The sequence below is a fragment of the Pempheris klunzingeri genome, chromosome 22 (assembly GCF_042242105.1).
Source record: "Pempheris klunzingeri isolate RE-2024b chromosome 22, fPemKlu1.hap1, whole genome shotgun sequence".
Lineage (NCBI taxonomy): Eukaryota > Metazoa > Chordata > Actinopteri > Acropomatiformes > Pempheridae > Pempheris > Pempheris klunzingeri.
The window spans coordinates 17,079,912-17,096,217 of NC_092033.1; the positions used below are offsets into that span (position 1 = coordinate 17,079,912).

At 41.6% G+C, this 16,306-nt stretch overlaps 1 protein-coding gene across 1 annotated transcript in view; it reads right to left on the reverse strand.

The window, feature by feature from the left end:
• Positions 1-4,560: 4,560 nt before the first annotated feature.
• mpped1 (metallophosphoesterase domain containing 1) overlaps positions 4,561-16,306 on the reverse strand; it is a 69,327-nt gene continuing 57,581 nt past the window's right edge. Inside the window, exons 4-6 of the mRNA XM_070854110.1 lie at positions 11,543-11,658; positions 7,150-7,263; positions 4,561-4,679 (exon numbers count right to left, since the gene is read on the reverse strand). Coding sequence (XP_070710211.1) covers positions 4,561-4,679; positions 7,150-7,263; positions 11,543-11,658 — 349 coding nt within the window. The remainder of the gene's footprint in view (positions 4,680-7,149; positions 7,264-11,542; positions 11,659-16,306) is intronic.

The following is a 16,306-nucleotide window of genomic DNA, read 5'->3' on the forward strand; positions in this document are numbered from 1 at the left end:
ACCCCTTGGTGGGTGAATCTGGCCCAGCAACTTTCGAATTCCCAACAAGTTCTCCACCTTCACTGTGTCTGACACTGAATTGTGTTCCAAAGCCAATTAATTAAAATGCCTTTTTAATGATGCAGGCAATGAGAAGCGTTCAGTTCGGATTGGGGTGAGTGAAGTGAGACGGATGACACGGAGATGGAGTGAACGTCTGTCATTCATTCAAGAAAAATGCTACAGATGCACTCAGAGGAGAGAAAAGTGTGGAGAGCTGGGCATCATTATCTGAGGAAGCTGAGAGAGGGACGAGCAGATGGAAATGGAAAAAGGGAGATCAGAACTGAGAAAAAGAGCTCAGTATTGTGGTTAAAGAGGCAGAGTGAGAAAAAAAAGGGAGGGGGAGGGGGGGAGCTGGAGGAAGACAAGAGTATATGAAAGCTAGTTGTATAAATGGCAAAGTAAAAAGCTGTCTGCGAATAAATTACTTGGTCTCCCCCGGGATTACTAATGTAATTATTTGAACGAGGGTTCTCATTAGAATGTGCAGAGGTGTAGAAGACCTGCGGAACAAATGGGAGACGGAGCGGCGAGGGTTTAGCTACTGGAAATTAACTTGCTGCTCTGGGCTCTATAATTGATACGAGACACAGATACCTTTGATTGGAACAAAAGGGAAGAACCAAGATGAGAAAAGTTTCCTTACTGCCTCCAATAATTTTTTTTTTTCTAGAACAAGAAGCAAAGGAGAGGAGAGACAAAAGGGAACAGGAAGGATAGAAATAAGGAAGCATGATCCACTGGTCACAGATAAGATTTTATTCAGTCAGTGAATAATCTCTCAGAACCAGCAGAATCCTTATGGTTTTAAGAAAGAAAGGTACTTTACATTTGTAGAGTTGTCTCAAGGAGCAACATAGTAAACGTTGGCAGCTGTTGGGTCTTCATTTTTTTGTTCTACAGTTTAGAAAATTGTAAAAGTCCCCAACAGCGATGGCAAAATACAATACCATATGAAAACTTCCATTCCAAAACGCAGTTCTACTATTTCATAAAATATCTGTTCATAACCAGCCAGTGTTGCTGAAATGCAGCAGATCCAGCCAGTAAAAAATGTTACCAAGGACACAAGTTACTAACAATCTACCACCGCAATCTGCTTTCCAGTTTTAGCTGTCATTCATTCTGCCTATGTAGGCGTCCCTTTGTTCAAACAGTAGATATCTCATTTTGGAACAAAACTCTTCATATGCAGATTGTCTGAGTAGCAGAAGTCATTAACTCCTTTAAGCATGCCTCATGAAATAAATCAAGAAATAGTACAGCACTTTTTTTTTTTTTTTTTTCCTCAGAAAAAAAAACAGGAAACACATAACACAGCTACTGGAGCAGAAGAGCATCAAAGTAAGACATCTAAATGAGGAATAGAGCCGGAGAGTCAGACCAAACGGGCTGCTTTTCATGAAATTTAGGCATGAAAGTTTTCTAATAATTCCCTTTTATTCCTTTCTTGGAATATTTTCCGTCATAGACAGTATGTTTGTGTTTTAATTCAAGCTAAAACACAAACATTCAAACTATTACTGCTAACACTGATCTACTCTCGAGCCTAAAATCCCAGTCCTTTAAAGAGAATTGTAATGATAAACTGGGCCAGCATTCAACAAAGAGCTCCTGATTGTTCTTTTGATACAATAAAACCGATTAGTGAAATGAGGACCTACTACTACGAAAACGGTCCAACTTTTAGTTTCCTTAAATAAATCAAAATTTTTTTTTAAAGAATTTTTACCTGCTTCAAAAGTGAAACTTTAAAACCTATGGGGGATCAATAAAAGAAGTCTAAGTCTAAGTCTAATATGCCGTGACTTGTCAAACACCTTCCAGCGGCTGAAAGGACGTAATTCCTCCGTTTCCTATCATGCTTTTAATTTGAAACATCTGCAGGTGATTGCAGTGATTATTTTCACCGACAGTAGGAAAGCTTAACAGCAGCTGGAAAAAAAAACAACCAAAGTAGTTAACGCTAAAAGGATTAATTCATGAATGACAGCAGTTTGTTAGACCTTTAACTTAATTTGTACTAGGCCAAACATAGGTATAATTTGAACAGTTTCACTTTCTGCAGTTAGAAGCTGGACAGCTATGATTCTTTCTGATAAAATGAAAAACCTGAGCAGTCTTTGTGGATTCTCAAAATACTAATTACTAACTTTCAAATCTAAAACCCCTTTTGCTACAGCTACACGCTACAACATTTTTGGTCGATAAAATCTACGTCGACTATGAGGCCGGTTCCACTGGCGAACAAGCAGGTTAAACAAGTTAGCTATCACTTTTATTGCTCTCATTGCATGTGGTCAATATTATTGAGGATGTCGTCTGTCTGTAGAGATTTACCACAGTCATCTAGACGGGATGAGACAGTTGACTTTAAATCACTCCACCAGAGTTTTGATTGAAAATGTTTCCCTGTTAATCTGAGAGGATTCTGCATTTCACACTATACTGCTGATCGTCTATCAGCCCCTCGACTGATCAGTCAGACCAGCAGCCTCTCTGTGTTCTAGGGCTTCAGACTTAAGCACTGGATATATGTGCTGTCTAACTGGTAAATAAGATTTGGCTCATTCACCTGTGCTTTATTGAGCTGGCGTGCCCATACTCCCTTCACTCCTGCACATCCTCTACCTTAAACTTAACTTAATTCTTAGCCTAACCTTAACCTTAAGTGTACCCTTTGAAGAAGGGAGGATCAGCCAAAACGCCCTCTATTCCGACATTAGCACGCACAGACACTCAGGCATCAATGTGCATGCTCTAACAAGTGTGCTCACCCCGCCCCCCCCCCCCCCACCCCTACCCACCCACCCACCGTTATCTACAGACACGAGTCTCTTGGTGAGCATTTCTGCTGCTCTTTCCACTTTTGCCCATTTGGAAACATTAAGACATCAGCAGGCACAATGAATGCTGATGTGCTGAAGAAGCAAGAGTGAAGTGGGAGTAAACTGCAGCCCCGGGGAATGTTCATACATAATGTCGGAGAGCAGGGAGATCAAAGTGTGATGTAGCCTTGTTATGCTAAGCACATTCAGACTCTTACCGAGGAAGGCCTTACTCAGAAGGGAAAAGAAATGAAACGCTTCTTTTTTTTTCCTTTTTTTTTTTAAATATAGAAAACTGTTAAAGGACATGAAAGAGTTAATAATCACCAAATGGGGCCGAGCAGCTACACTGAGAAGAAAATTACCATAATAAGCATTTACATTACTAAGAAATGGACCAAATGAAATTTAACAACCACAAATTTCTGGACACAAATATTAACAAGTTCTTTTGAAAAGCATGGCAACAACTTGGAAATTTACAAGAAACCCTTTTTTTTTTCTCTTTACATTGTGAGAACATTGAGAACATTTACAAACACCAGTTACAGTACATGTAAATACAGCTTTATTCCTCTTGAAAAAGAGATCAAATGTTCCATCTCTCAAAGAACACAGGGGGTTGGGTGGGTTGGGAGGGGGATGATCATTGAAACAACCGCTGCTGCTCAAAAGCTGAGTCCAGAAGTCCAGGGGTAGCATTGAGCATGTAGCACCTTTAGGTTGTAAGTTGCCTGCTGTGCTTTCAAGTCCAAAAAGCCAAACCTTCCAGTTGTAGCTAAAAAAAAAAAACTAAGTCATTTAGCATGAGGCATGAAAAAGAGGACAAAAAGGTGAAATGGGAGCTACATGGAAGGATTGGTGTGGAGAAAAAAAGGGGAAGTGCTGCCTGTGGTTTCCTCTGCGTTTGTCTCTCGGCTGGTTAAGAGGCTTATGAGGTTTGTAATGAGGCCCAAGGGAGTGATGTCAACATGTTTGACTCTCACACAGCGCACGGCACAGACCTCTTGCTGCCCCTCAACCCGCTTTGATCTCACATACACAACACAGACATGCTGGTAAAAAAAAAAAAAAAAAAAAAGAAAGAAGTAAACACACAGCATGCTCTGGGTCCAAGGAGGGGAGAGAAACAGGAGGAGAATATAGGTGGGTGCAGAAATGAGGAAAAATACAGGAAATGAAAAGCTTTGTTAAAAGTGCCCTAGTAAATGGTCCATAGCTGCAAGACCAGAAATCTCCCTCAGACGAGGTTATGTTGGGTTATTTCACTTTAAGCTCGAATGTTTACAGTTCATTGAAATGAGATGGAAAAGGCCAACGGGGACGATGCAGTGTCTGTTCTGTCTCTGTGCGAGCCACATCAGATTGTCAGTGCAGTAAAAGATTACACAGAGAAATGTCCATTTGTTTCGCTCAAAAAAAGTCTCTCTCTGCTCGTCCATTTGTCTGCTTTCAGATTAAGTGTTGAAATAAAGAGGAAAAAAAAAAAATCATTAATAACGCGAGGGAGAGAGTCCATCTCTCACTTAGTCTGCTCCATCTCCAGTCACGTACCGCAGTGTGTCACGTTAACTCACGCGCCTGCCTCATATTTACAGATTTCAGGTCCATCTGCCCACCGACCTCACCTACCTCTCCTGACTCCTTTCTCCTGACTGACAGTAGGTGTTTTGGGGCGGGCTTCCTCTAGTCATGTTGTCCTGGGGTTCGGAAGGTCAAAGACGATGGGCGCGTTCATGGGCAGGAAGTTGACGGTGCACGCTGAGGCGTTGACGAACGTGGTGGTGCCGTCAGTCATCATGCCGTAACCTGGGGAGCAGTGGGAAACGTGAACTCATGCACACTACGAGCTACTTTTCAAAGCAATACTCCAACACATCTAAAAAAAAAAACATAAAATGAGACTGAATACATTTTCTATTCAGAAAAAGAGAGAGCATTTCTAGTATTTGTGCAAACTGTCATTTTGTTGGAATGCCTGCTTTATTCTTGTTCTGACATTATGAGCTTTTATTTTGAAAATTCAAATGACTTTTCAATGTTGGAAAACTGAGGAGTTATTTTACTGTGTGAAAAAAAATTACATTTTCCATTTGTGGCAACAGAACCAGCTGTACAGACTTATTTAGCGTCATGGTAAACATGATCCTAATTTACCACCAGGGGCACGAAAGCCTGCATCATCACAGCTTTATCTTTACTTTATTCCTACTAATATTGTCTGTTGCTGAAAGTCAACCAAAGTTGTTTTTACCACTCGTCTTTTTTCACTCTCTCTCTCTCTCACTGTTTTCACCGCATCCTCCTCCTCCGTGTTTGCAACAGGTTTGAAATCTTCTCCAATACTACATTTTCCGGCAGATTTCTTCTGCTGCGGCGTTAATTAACCAGAAATTCATTTCAGTGCAGCAGCTATTTGTATACATTTCCAGTCTTACTTATCTTAATGCCTACTCATAGGAATATTTTAAAATTGATGCTACATAAACCCAAACACAGAATTTTAATTGGTGCAGCTTTTCTTTTATTACGCTGATGCAATACTTCCTACTGCCCCAAAGGGATACAAATCCCTAAATATCCCCCAATATATGATTAAATGATAGAATTAAATCCACCGTCCGTCAGACGGGGATCTTGGACGTGAGCACCGTAGTTATAAGCGCTTAGTGTCACTGTGCGTTTCAATCATTACTAAAAGTGAAAGAATCCAGTTGAGAAAATGTGGCACTAACCACCGCCGCCACACTAAAATAATGTCTGCTCACAAGACATTTTGGATCATCATTTCTTCCAAATGGCAGATGTAGAAGTGTGACCATTTTGTCAGGCATAAGTTAATTACCATCTTCCAAAAAGTACTACAATTTAACTTTGCACTAGCAGTGATTTTTCTTAAGTGTAGGTGTCACTTTCACCATCTCTTGGAACAGAAATCTGCATGTCTGTGTTGGTCCTTTCAGACTGCGAATACGTGAATACAAAACACAGCGAGGATCATTTCTGTCTTCCTGAGTTTTCTCTCCGAGTCCCTCACATTAGCTGCTTTTAGCGTATTTCCCCCCTGTTATAAAATCTGATCTAGTTTCTAATCTGGCTCTCTCTGAAGGGATAGCACTGCTCCAGGGGCACAGCGCTGACCTGATAACCCCGAAAAAAGAGCCAATCCTCGGTCTTGGGAGATGGCCTCTCTGCCCTCGCTGGCCTGGATGAAATGCTGATAGAGTTATGGCGTCTCAGCTGTTCTCTAATCTACGCTTTAATCATTTTCTTTAAGAAGACCTTTACGTTCTTTATATTCTCTAAGGTTACGTGAAATTGAATTCTAAGTTTCAGTATATTTAATTAACTTAAAAAAAAAAAAGATTCATTTTGTTAAGGATGAGGATGTTAACGTGATCTAGACTTATATGTGCATTTATAGAACGAGGCAAATGTTTAGGTGTTAAGATATAAAAATGTGTCAGAAGCAACTGCTGCCTTCAGACTGTGATGAAGTGGGCAGCCACAGATATTCTAACTTCTTCAAGTTGATGCTGAATGTGATATGAATTCGGATCTTTAGGATTTATGCGAGGCTAAAAAGTGCCGACTGTAAAAAGGAGGAAAATGAGTTGATGTTCAGTGCGTCCTTACCCAAAGACAACATCATGTTGGCCATATGTATGTACTCTGATTATTTGTGTTCTGAACATAGACAAACAGCAAGCAACTGTTCATCATCAAATGTCATTGGAGATAATTCTTGGATTAGTGCATTATTATCATGCAGCAAGGGCCTTTTTGTGGTATACCAGTGTTATAATGGAAAGCATGAAACCCAGTATAATCACAATTCATTTTTTATGAGATGATATGAATATATGCATAAATAACTAAAGATTTTGTCAAAAGCTCTCTTTTTTTTTTTCCACTTCAAATCGTCGAATCTTGCCGCTCTTCACGTTCATTTCCACCTGGACCACACAATTCAGATACATTCCATGCTTTATTATCTAATTAAATAACACAAAGATATGTTCGCATGGCAAAAATGTAACTCAGGAAATGGAAGTTCACATCGCTTTCCACATCTGATGTCGTGCAGGCGCTGCCACCTCTCATGTAAATCCACAAGTACATTTCTTAACCTGCGAGACAATTTACAGTCGTCTAAAATAGCTCTCATAAACTTGCTGAAAGCCACATGTGCTTTGAGTGCTTGTGGATTTATGTGCGTGCCTGCGCTGTAACCGCAGCATTGTGTGTGTTTAAGGATTTTCCAAGCGCATGCAGGTACCTTCATGGATGTGTCCGAACACGTGTAATTTAGGTTGGACTCTCCTCTGGACCGTGTTGAGCAACTCCATGCAACCGACGCGTTGCATTTTTTTCGGGACCCAGTCCAGGAAACCTGCACGCAGCGACAAGTAAATCAAACACACTTGACAGCAAACGTGTTGCAGTTCACAGTTGAAGAGCTGTGGTGCAAAATGAGATAGTGAGGTGGTGAGACTTAATACATTTTAGATACTCTCCCATTGCTGTAAATCATGTTTGTCTTCTTTATATCACTATGGTTTTTGACAAAAACTCCCAAAAAGGGCTAATGTGGAGATGGACACAGCCACAATTACAGCTGCACCGCAATCTGCTCGGGTGAACCTAGAAGAAATGCACTGAAGGCAGAACAATGGCATTCAATTCCATTATAGTTTCATGTTTTAGAGACAGGTTCTCTAAATATTGCATTACATTATGGGAAATAGGCTGTATAATTACCATACACTCACTCCACAGCACAGTCGTGCAAATCAGTACTCTTTCTTTCTTTTCATGCTTTAAAATCACTGTTTTCAAACTCTCTATTGTCATTTGAATGACGTGCAGTCGAGAGGGCCATGCCCAGTATATGCAACATATTATCTGTAAGGACAAACAGAGCTGCAAGTAAGTCTCACCATAAAATATAAGGTCAGTTAAAACATTGTCTGGCGTTTTCTACTTTTTAAAGGCTCATTCATAGCATTAATGTGGCCCTTACCACTGTTTTACATGAAAAAATAACTGGGAACACAACAATTAGCCTGGTTAATTCATAACATGCCCCATAAACTTGCATTCATACAGTTATGCTACTACTCAGACCATTCCACTAATGCGTTTAACACATATCTGCACCATCATTTATGTCAGGTTCGGTTTTCTGTGTTTGCGTCGCTGAACGTGTCTCAATGAAGGTTCTAAATTTCCTCTTCCTTCAAAAAAGCAATGCATCACGTCTTAGAACAAAGCTTTTGATTTCAGGCTCCTTGTCTAATGGCAAACTGCACATCGCAGCACAAAAAAGAAAAGACTTCGAAAGCAGCCATAGAAAATAAAGATCAATCATAGCACACACAGATGCAGACTTCACAGTGTGTGTGACAAGGATGAAGCGTGGAGTGTATATGATTTAGTGGCTGCTCTGTGAGGAGGGATGCTGCTGATGCTGAGTCAATAAAGGCATCACGTCAGAGAAATTAAATGACTGAGAAGCTCGCGCCTCTGCCTATGCCTGCCTTCTGTTGCTCGGCCCAGACAGAAATAAGAAAGTAAACAAAGCGAGAGAGAAGTCCTGCTAGCATTGTTTTGATCAGTTCATCACTTGCTTTGTGTATAGAATTCCAGAAAATCGTCACATTTCATCTGGAGACAGTGAAATGTTTTTGGCCCGATAGCGGTGCTAGAGGAGAGGTTTAGTGAGTCAATACATTTTGTGTTTTCATCGCCTGGGAAGCATTAATATCTACAGCAAAACTGAAGAGATGAGCGCAATTGTAGGAGATGTGAATAAGGTTCAAACAGGTCCAAGTCAATTCTACAGTCTTTAAGGGCAAGTCATTGTCAAAGCTCAGCTCTTTAAGGACAAGAGGCAAGACTAATTCAAATCTCAAGTCTTTAACAGTTGACTGAGTTCCAAAGGCAAAAACCAAAACCATGACTTTTTTTTTTTCAGTTCAATGAACAACCAGTTCAAGTCTCCGCTTTTTGCCTTAGAATCTCAAGTCAAGTTTTCAGACAGACATTTGTTAAGTAAGCCAAGTCTCAAGGTCCAGCTTGGGTCCAAGTCTCAAGTCTCCAGTCCCGACTTACACACTGAATATTCCTGATAATATGGATGGATCATCACAGATTTAATATTTGACTTACAGAAATCCCCATCTGGCTATTCCATTCATTTTCCATATTTCCAAATTGGAATATTAGCGTGAATTAAAAGTGACAGACTTAGCCTTAGACACAAAACTAACAACGGGGTTGTGCCATATATTTGTACGCTAGCGAGCAGTAGCACGTTTCATGGTGTCAAGAGAGAGAGAGAGAGACGGAAAAGATGGGAAATGACTTTAAGATCCTTTAGACATTTTTATTTTTCATTACCAAACAGAGCGCTAAAAAAAAAAAATCTCACTCGAGACAAAGTTAATGGACCTCATCACGCACAACAGGGCCGTTAAAAACGTCCAGGATCTCAGCTCGCAGTGAATCAGTCGTGCTGGTAAAGTGATACAGTCGGACTACTTTGTCCTCTAAATGTATCCACCTGTTAAAAAAAAAAAACACACACTTTTAGTACCATTTCAGGTCTAAAACGCCTTAAACCGGTAAGTGTGTTCCTCACAAGCCTTGAGAGACGGTGGAAGTGAAGTGAGAAGTTATGAGGGCTTTTTGTGTCTCGGGGTATTTTGCTCTAATGTGCTGCTTGTTTCAAAGCAGATGCTGCTTTGGGCACTGCGCCTGTTTTCCTTTTTTTTTTTCTTTTTTTTTTTTGTCTCGCTTTCTCTCTTTCTCTCTCTGCTGTTAACTTCTTCCTCGCAGCCAGATAAAGAGGCCATATTTTCCCTCTCTAGCCACCTATCTGCTGATTTATCATGTCATAAAAGATGTGCGCTTTTGCTGCAGTGCGAAACAACACGTCGCTCGCTTTTTCCCTTCACCTCCTCATCCATCGCTTCTCCCTCTTTTTGAGAATACTTCGAAAGTGGCTGGCTTTTCCTGACACTTTTGTCCCTCGTTCTCTTTTTCCCTTTTTTTTTTTTTTTTTCTGATGCCATTCCCTCAAGTCTTGCTCTGAATTTGTGTGTGTGCGTGTGTGTGTGTGTGTGTGTGTGTGTGTGCGCGTGCGTGTGTGTGTGTGTCTCATGCATTAGTAGCCTGCTGTAGCTGCTCCATATGCCGGTGGCTTACGAACAGATAGCTGGAGACACTTCGCTAAGCTGAATGGAAAATAAACGCTCGTGTTCGCAGCCGAGACGCAGACACAGAAATCAATCACACACACTCGTCTGAACACCACAGCTGCAGTGGGAGATGAGGTGTGAAAGTGTGTGTGTGTGTGAGTGAGAGTTAGAGAGAGAGTAGTAGTAGTGTGTGTGTGTGTGTGTGTATGTGTGTTTGTGTGTGTGTGTGTGTGTAAGCATCCCTGTCCACGTCTGTTCATGTGCACAGGATAAGAAATGTGTGCAAAGGATGTCAATTAGCTCGTGAGCCAGCATCTGTGTTTGTTCAAACTCTTGCGATGTTTGTGCGTAACAAGGCTAAGTATGAGGATGAAAACAAGTGCGCGGGAGCTAAAAGGTGATCACTAAGAAGGCAAATAATCTCCTCTATAGGTGAAGTGTGTTTTCAGGCGGAGCTGTGTGAGCCGACAAGACTGAGTGTGAGTCACTCTTTTTGATTCCCCTCACCCTTTATTCATCCACTCGCTATGACAGTGATTCATCTGTGCCTCTTCCGCTGCTCTCTTTCAATTAAGGAGAAAATAAAGAATTCACAGAGTGCTGTGCATGTGGTGTCTGTATCTGTGTGTAAAAGCTGGAGACGGTATAACTGAACGTGACTCCTACTAGGTAAATAAATAAACTGGATCGAGGGGCCGGGTTTACTGAGGTATTTGAGCCACAGATGCGAAGTGCATTCTGCCCAAACACATACAGTGGAATTAATAAAGAAATGCAGCAGGCTGAAGCTACGAGGTGCATCTGCAACAATAGATTCTGTCTGTGTGTCTGTCTTTCAGTGCTTTATGAATATTTTGTGAATCGCTCTTACTAGTAAACAGTTTTTTCTTCCCCAGGTGGAGCTGATTCACTTCCAAATAAATGCTTTGCAATCAACATCCCAACTAGAGCTGCAACTATTTTACTATTTTCATCGATGATCAAGCTGCTGATTTGACTTTTTCCACAAAGTGACGATCGTTTCTCAGAGCTCGAGGTGATGTCTTGAGCGTCGGGGAGTCTGTATACGCACGTGTTGTGTGTATTTGTGTGTACACACTGTATGTACATGCACACGCTTACACCACCTGCACAGTGTACCGGTGCTTATTTATGGCCGCATGCATCATATTTTGGGTGCGTGTCTCTGTGTTAGCACATTTTCTGCAGTCTGCGAATAAGCTGACTGTACATGTAGACATGTCCTGTATGTATGGGGTATTGAGAGTGTGCGTGTGTGTGTGTGTGTGTGTGTGGGGGTTTATATGTTTAATCATAGATGTATGATAAAGCGTGAGTGTGTGTGAGGTTTCTATGAACTCATGCATATGTATAAATACATGTTTTCTTCTTTGTGTGTGTGTGTGTGTGTGTGTGTGTGTGTGTGTGTGTGTGTGTGTGTGTGTGTGTGCTCTGTAATGCCTGTCTCACCCAGTGGGGGGCAGTGTGTGACCAGGATGTCTGTGTTGTCCGGGATCTGGTTCCATTTGTCCAGCAGAGCCTGACCCCGTGGAAGGTTGAAGCCCCAGCCGTAGTACCAGGGCTGCCTGCAGACACACACAAACATAGATCATTTGGTTAATACGCTCCCTGTGAGAAGTACGGACGACATCACGTGCAATGTTCTGAATCTAGAATCCATCTCCCAGCGGTGGGCAGATATACATTTCTCTCTAGTAACCGTAACATTAAAAATACCAGTCAATAAATGAGATAAGACTTGAAGGGACAAATTAAATGTGATAATTATAGTCAAAATGATCCTTATTTGTGCTGTATTGAGAGATATATGATATAACACACAGTATACAAAAAGCATTAGAAGTCAGTTAAACACTGAAATTAAATGACCCACTGGACAAGCAACCACTGAGCAAGTGTGGACAATAAAGCTGATGAGAACACATTTTTGATGGTGTAATATTCCAAAATGTTGGAGTTATAACTTGAGGTTAAATAGGATATTGTAATGTAAGGAATTGCTAAAAAGGTGAGTGTCCATTTAAGGCGGGAGGGAGGGGGGGGGGGGGGTTTTGGACAGACGGACAAGTCTAACATGATCACTTGGTAAAAGCAGTTTCCCCCTGTATTAATCATATCCAGGTTTTTCACATCAGCTGCTGTCTGGCCTCTCTGCTGCTCTGTAAGACGTCTTCTGTTGCATTCAAGGCCCATAAAAACGCTGACTGTCAAATCTTGATAAAGACGAGTCTTTTCCTAAAACAACTTAATTGTGCATTTCTAACTGCAGCCTCCTGAATTTGCTACCTGGATGGGGTTCAAGGGGGGGGGATAACTGCAGGAGCACTGAATGGAGAACAAAGATAAATACAAGGACAAAAATAAAGATGAATCTTGTTGCACCTCACTCAAATGACTGTCAGTCTTTTTTTTTTTCCCCTTTTTTAGTCTCTAAACATGTGGTTTGACCTCTAAAAAGAGAAACTCCTGGAGGGTCACGAAGAGCAGAGAGGATAAGGTGAGCAATAAACCTGATCCCAAGGAACGGGGCGAGCAGAAACCTACATTAAACGTCTCCTTGATCACAGTCGCACCCTGGAACGCTCCAGGACAGAAAGCCCAGGGAGGGGAGGAAAAAAAAAAAAAAAAAGAGGATGAAATGGGAAAAAGAGGAGAACAAGAAGAGGAGGAGGGACTCGTGCCCCTTTACTTTGATAGCGGACGCCTCGGTCCTGAGTGACGGAGAAGAAATTAACATGTCACTTACAATCTGCACTCCGATCCATCTTCCGCTCCAACATGCTGCATGCGTGTGTGAGTGCAACCGCAGGCAAGACGTCCGCCGCTGCTGCCTTGCAGCCAGCTTTTTTTTTTTTAAATTGCCGAGTGCAGTCACTTGAAACGCCAACTTTATCGCTGTGGCCGCTGCCCAACGCGTCTGTGCTCAGTGGAACATCAGATGAGTATTCTTTAGAATAATTTCCGGAGTGTGTATGTGTGTGTTTGTGTGTGTGTGTGAGTGTGACATGCTTAGGGATTTCAGAGACAGATGGGGAAAAAGAAAGACAGGCTTGAAGATAGGAAGAAATAACTGTCACACACACACACACACACACACATACACACACATTCACTGTCTCCTTGTCTTTTCCTCTCATGACGAAAAGCTAAAAATGGTGACTAGGAGGTCACCAGCCAGGCTGGGGTGGTCCGGCACATGTGGCAGTGCATCATGGGGTATCACGTCCTATTTCAGCTGGAGCCACGCTAAAACATCAGAGACCAGACATATCTGAGGAAAGATGTGCCTATGAACACAAGTTCAATAATGTATACTGCGAATATTAAAACATGTAGACTGGCCGTAGCATATTAATAGGGCCTGTGGAATGTAATATTCATGTTCATCTTAACACGGACGTCTCAATTAAAATGAAATGAAGCTCTGCAGTGCGATTGATGCGCACCGCAGAGCGTCTCAGCGTGAATCTGGGGATGTGGAGAGACCAAAGGAGGAGGAACGGTAAAGAGGTTTTCACCTCCGTAATGACCAATGGATGGATAGTCATCCTAACAGAGCGGTATAGGTAAGGAAGGAGAGAGATTGAAGAGGATGGAGAGAGCAAGTAATGAGATGCTTAGATGGATCAAGTCAACTTAAATGACCAGATTGTACTTTCCTATGTTTATTAACTACAAATCATGTCCACCTTACGTTATTCACAACCATTTTCCAAAGCGTATTCAATACCTGGATTGACTTCATATCCTCCAGGTATTGTTTTATTTCAGTTCCCAATGAAATTCAACTGCATTAACTTAAAGATATGCCGAGCAGTTTACCATTCCTGCATTACTGCACTGCACTTCATGCTGTTTTACTGAGACTACTACTGGGGTTCAGTTTGTGGCGTAGCCGCTGGGAGTGCATAGCCATTCTAGATATACGCCCGTTCGGAGCACGCTGATCGCTTGCAGGGAAAACGCTCGTGTGATCAGTTTCACAGCTATAGACCCGCCAAGTACGAAATTGACCGAATGGAACGGTTCTCCAGACACGCGTACACATTTGAGTTAGAGAGGCTTTTGTTTGCCCGTGGTGGTATTTGCAGGTGCCGTACTGAAGAGGTCAAGATTTGCTAAATAGTTAATGATGATGTCGTCAATATTTCACATCCAAATAACAATTGCAGTTCCTTGGGTCCCCAGACATACAGTCTGAGACTTCTTCCTTTATAGTTCAAAATGACAGCATTATGTGCTCACAGTAACTCTTCTGTTGAAGAATCGTTTAATTAGTCTGCATTTCCCGTGTGAAAACGTTTTTAGTTGGATGTAGAACTTTGACAACTGATTGCGATATGGGACAGTGATGAGAGTGGTGGGAGGTTCGACAAACTGATTTAATGTTGCTGATGTTTTGATTGTAGTTGACCAATTGGTCTTCCATCATTTTTCACTTCACAAAGTTTCACGTCTTCACTGATCCATGCAAAGAACTGACAAAAACTTGTTGGGTTGGCTGTAAGCGAGGCCAGCGTCTAGCGTAGTGTAGGCACACAAATTCAGTTGAATTTTCCAAGCAGCTTGTTAATATCTGAATTAAAAGAAAGGTTGTGTTGTTCCTTGTTAAAGAGGAAACAGAATTGATCAGCTGTGAGCTCAGCAGTTACTCAAAACTGAGTTTGCATGTCTTCGGTGCAGCCTGTACCACAGTATCAAATAAAATACACTGGTGATCAGAGATGGGGAGGTCTATCACAGCCACATTATTTAAGTCCAAACATGCCTAAACACCAAGCGTGGCTGCAGCTAGGAGTCGGGTTAAACACATGTTGAACCACCATCAAAGAACTTCTGCTCAACTGCAGTAGAATTAGAGGTGTCATTTATGTGCAGGTTAAAATCCCCAACCAGGATCACCTCTTAAAAGAACCACTGATAAAATAACCAATGATTCTGACTAAAACATTAGATTTGACTTGGAGGAGATGATAGATGTCAATACACAACTCACTAAGCTGACTACCTTCACCAAAAGGTGAAAGGTCATTTAAGATAAAAGTGTGTATATTTAAGGTTTTGGTAATTAACAGTCCTTGTCTTTCTGTGACATGGTCATAGTGGGAACCCCCGGAGGAGAATATGTGATACAGCCGGTCCGCACGGGGGAGCAGGGGAGACAAAAACAGCTGAGTGTGGTTTGTGGCTGACAGATGAAGGCATGTGGGTGAAGCAGTCATTTTGCTGGTGGTGGTAAAAACTGAGTAAAGTATATTATCTATTAATTAGGTGGGGATCACCCTAACGGCCTTGGGTCCGCTTCTGGTAGACAGGATATGGATCTACACAGTATATACAGCATTTTTAGAGCTACGTGGAATCAACACTATGATCTGTCATCATATGATCCAACGTCTTGTGAAAAAAGAACAGGAACGAGTTTAAAAACGACCTACACCGGTGCTGTCTGTGAACACCTCATTGGGGTGATTGCCGAAACTTGAACTTGAACTCATTGCCAAATGATTGTAGCTGAGTAATAATAGAGAACCTTAATACCACAGTGCTAATTTATTAGTCACACTCCTATTGTCAGTGCTATAGTTGCTGTTTGTTTTCTCTCTGTCTCTCTGTCTCTGTCCAACCTCCACCCAACACAGACCCTGACAGAAAGCCGCCCACATTGAGCCTGGGTCTGTTCGAGGTTTCTTCCTGTTAAAGGGGAGTTCTTCCTGCCACTGTTTCCTAATATAACATCTGATGCTGCTCATGTGGGGATTCTTGAATCCTTAATGTTGAATTCCTGAATCGTTGGGTCTCTCTCTAATTAAAGAGTTTGGTCTAGACCTGCTCTTTATGGAAAGAGTCTTGAGATAACGCTGTTATGAATTGGAGCTATATAAATAAAGATTGATTGATTAATAGATGTAAAACCTGCTACTGGAGCTGAGCTGAATCTGGTAAAATAGACGTGTAATGTGTATGGGACCTGACACAAAAGGCTAAAAATTTTTTATTTCTGATGCAAGAATTGTTGGGCACACCTAAATTATGTGCTGGTGCGTGTAAATGAAAAAGTAAGGTGCACCAGTACCACCAATGTGAAGTCTTCAGTCCTGATCCCCTGCAGATATAGTAATCTACGTTTGATCAGTAGAGGTACAGTGGGTCGTCCATCAGCTGACTGGTGGTTTGTTTGAAATTGAATATATCATAAAAAAATCTTTACCT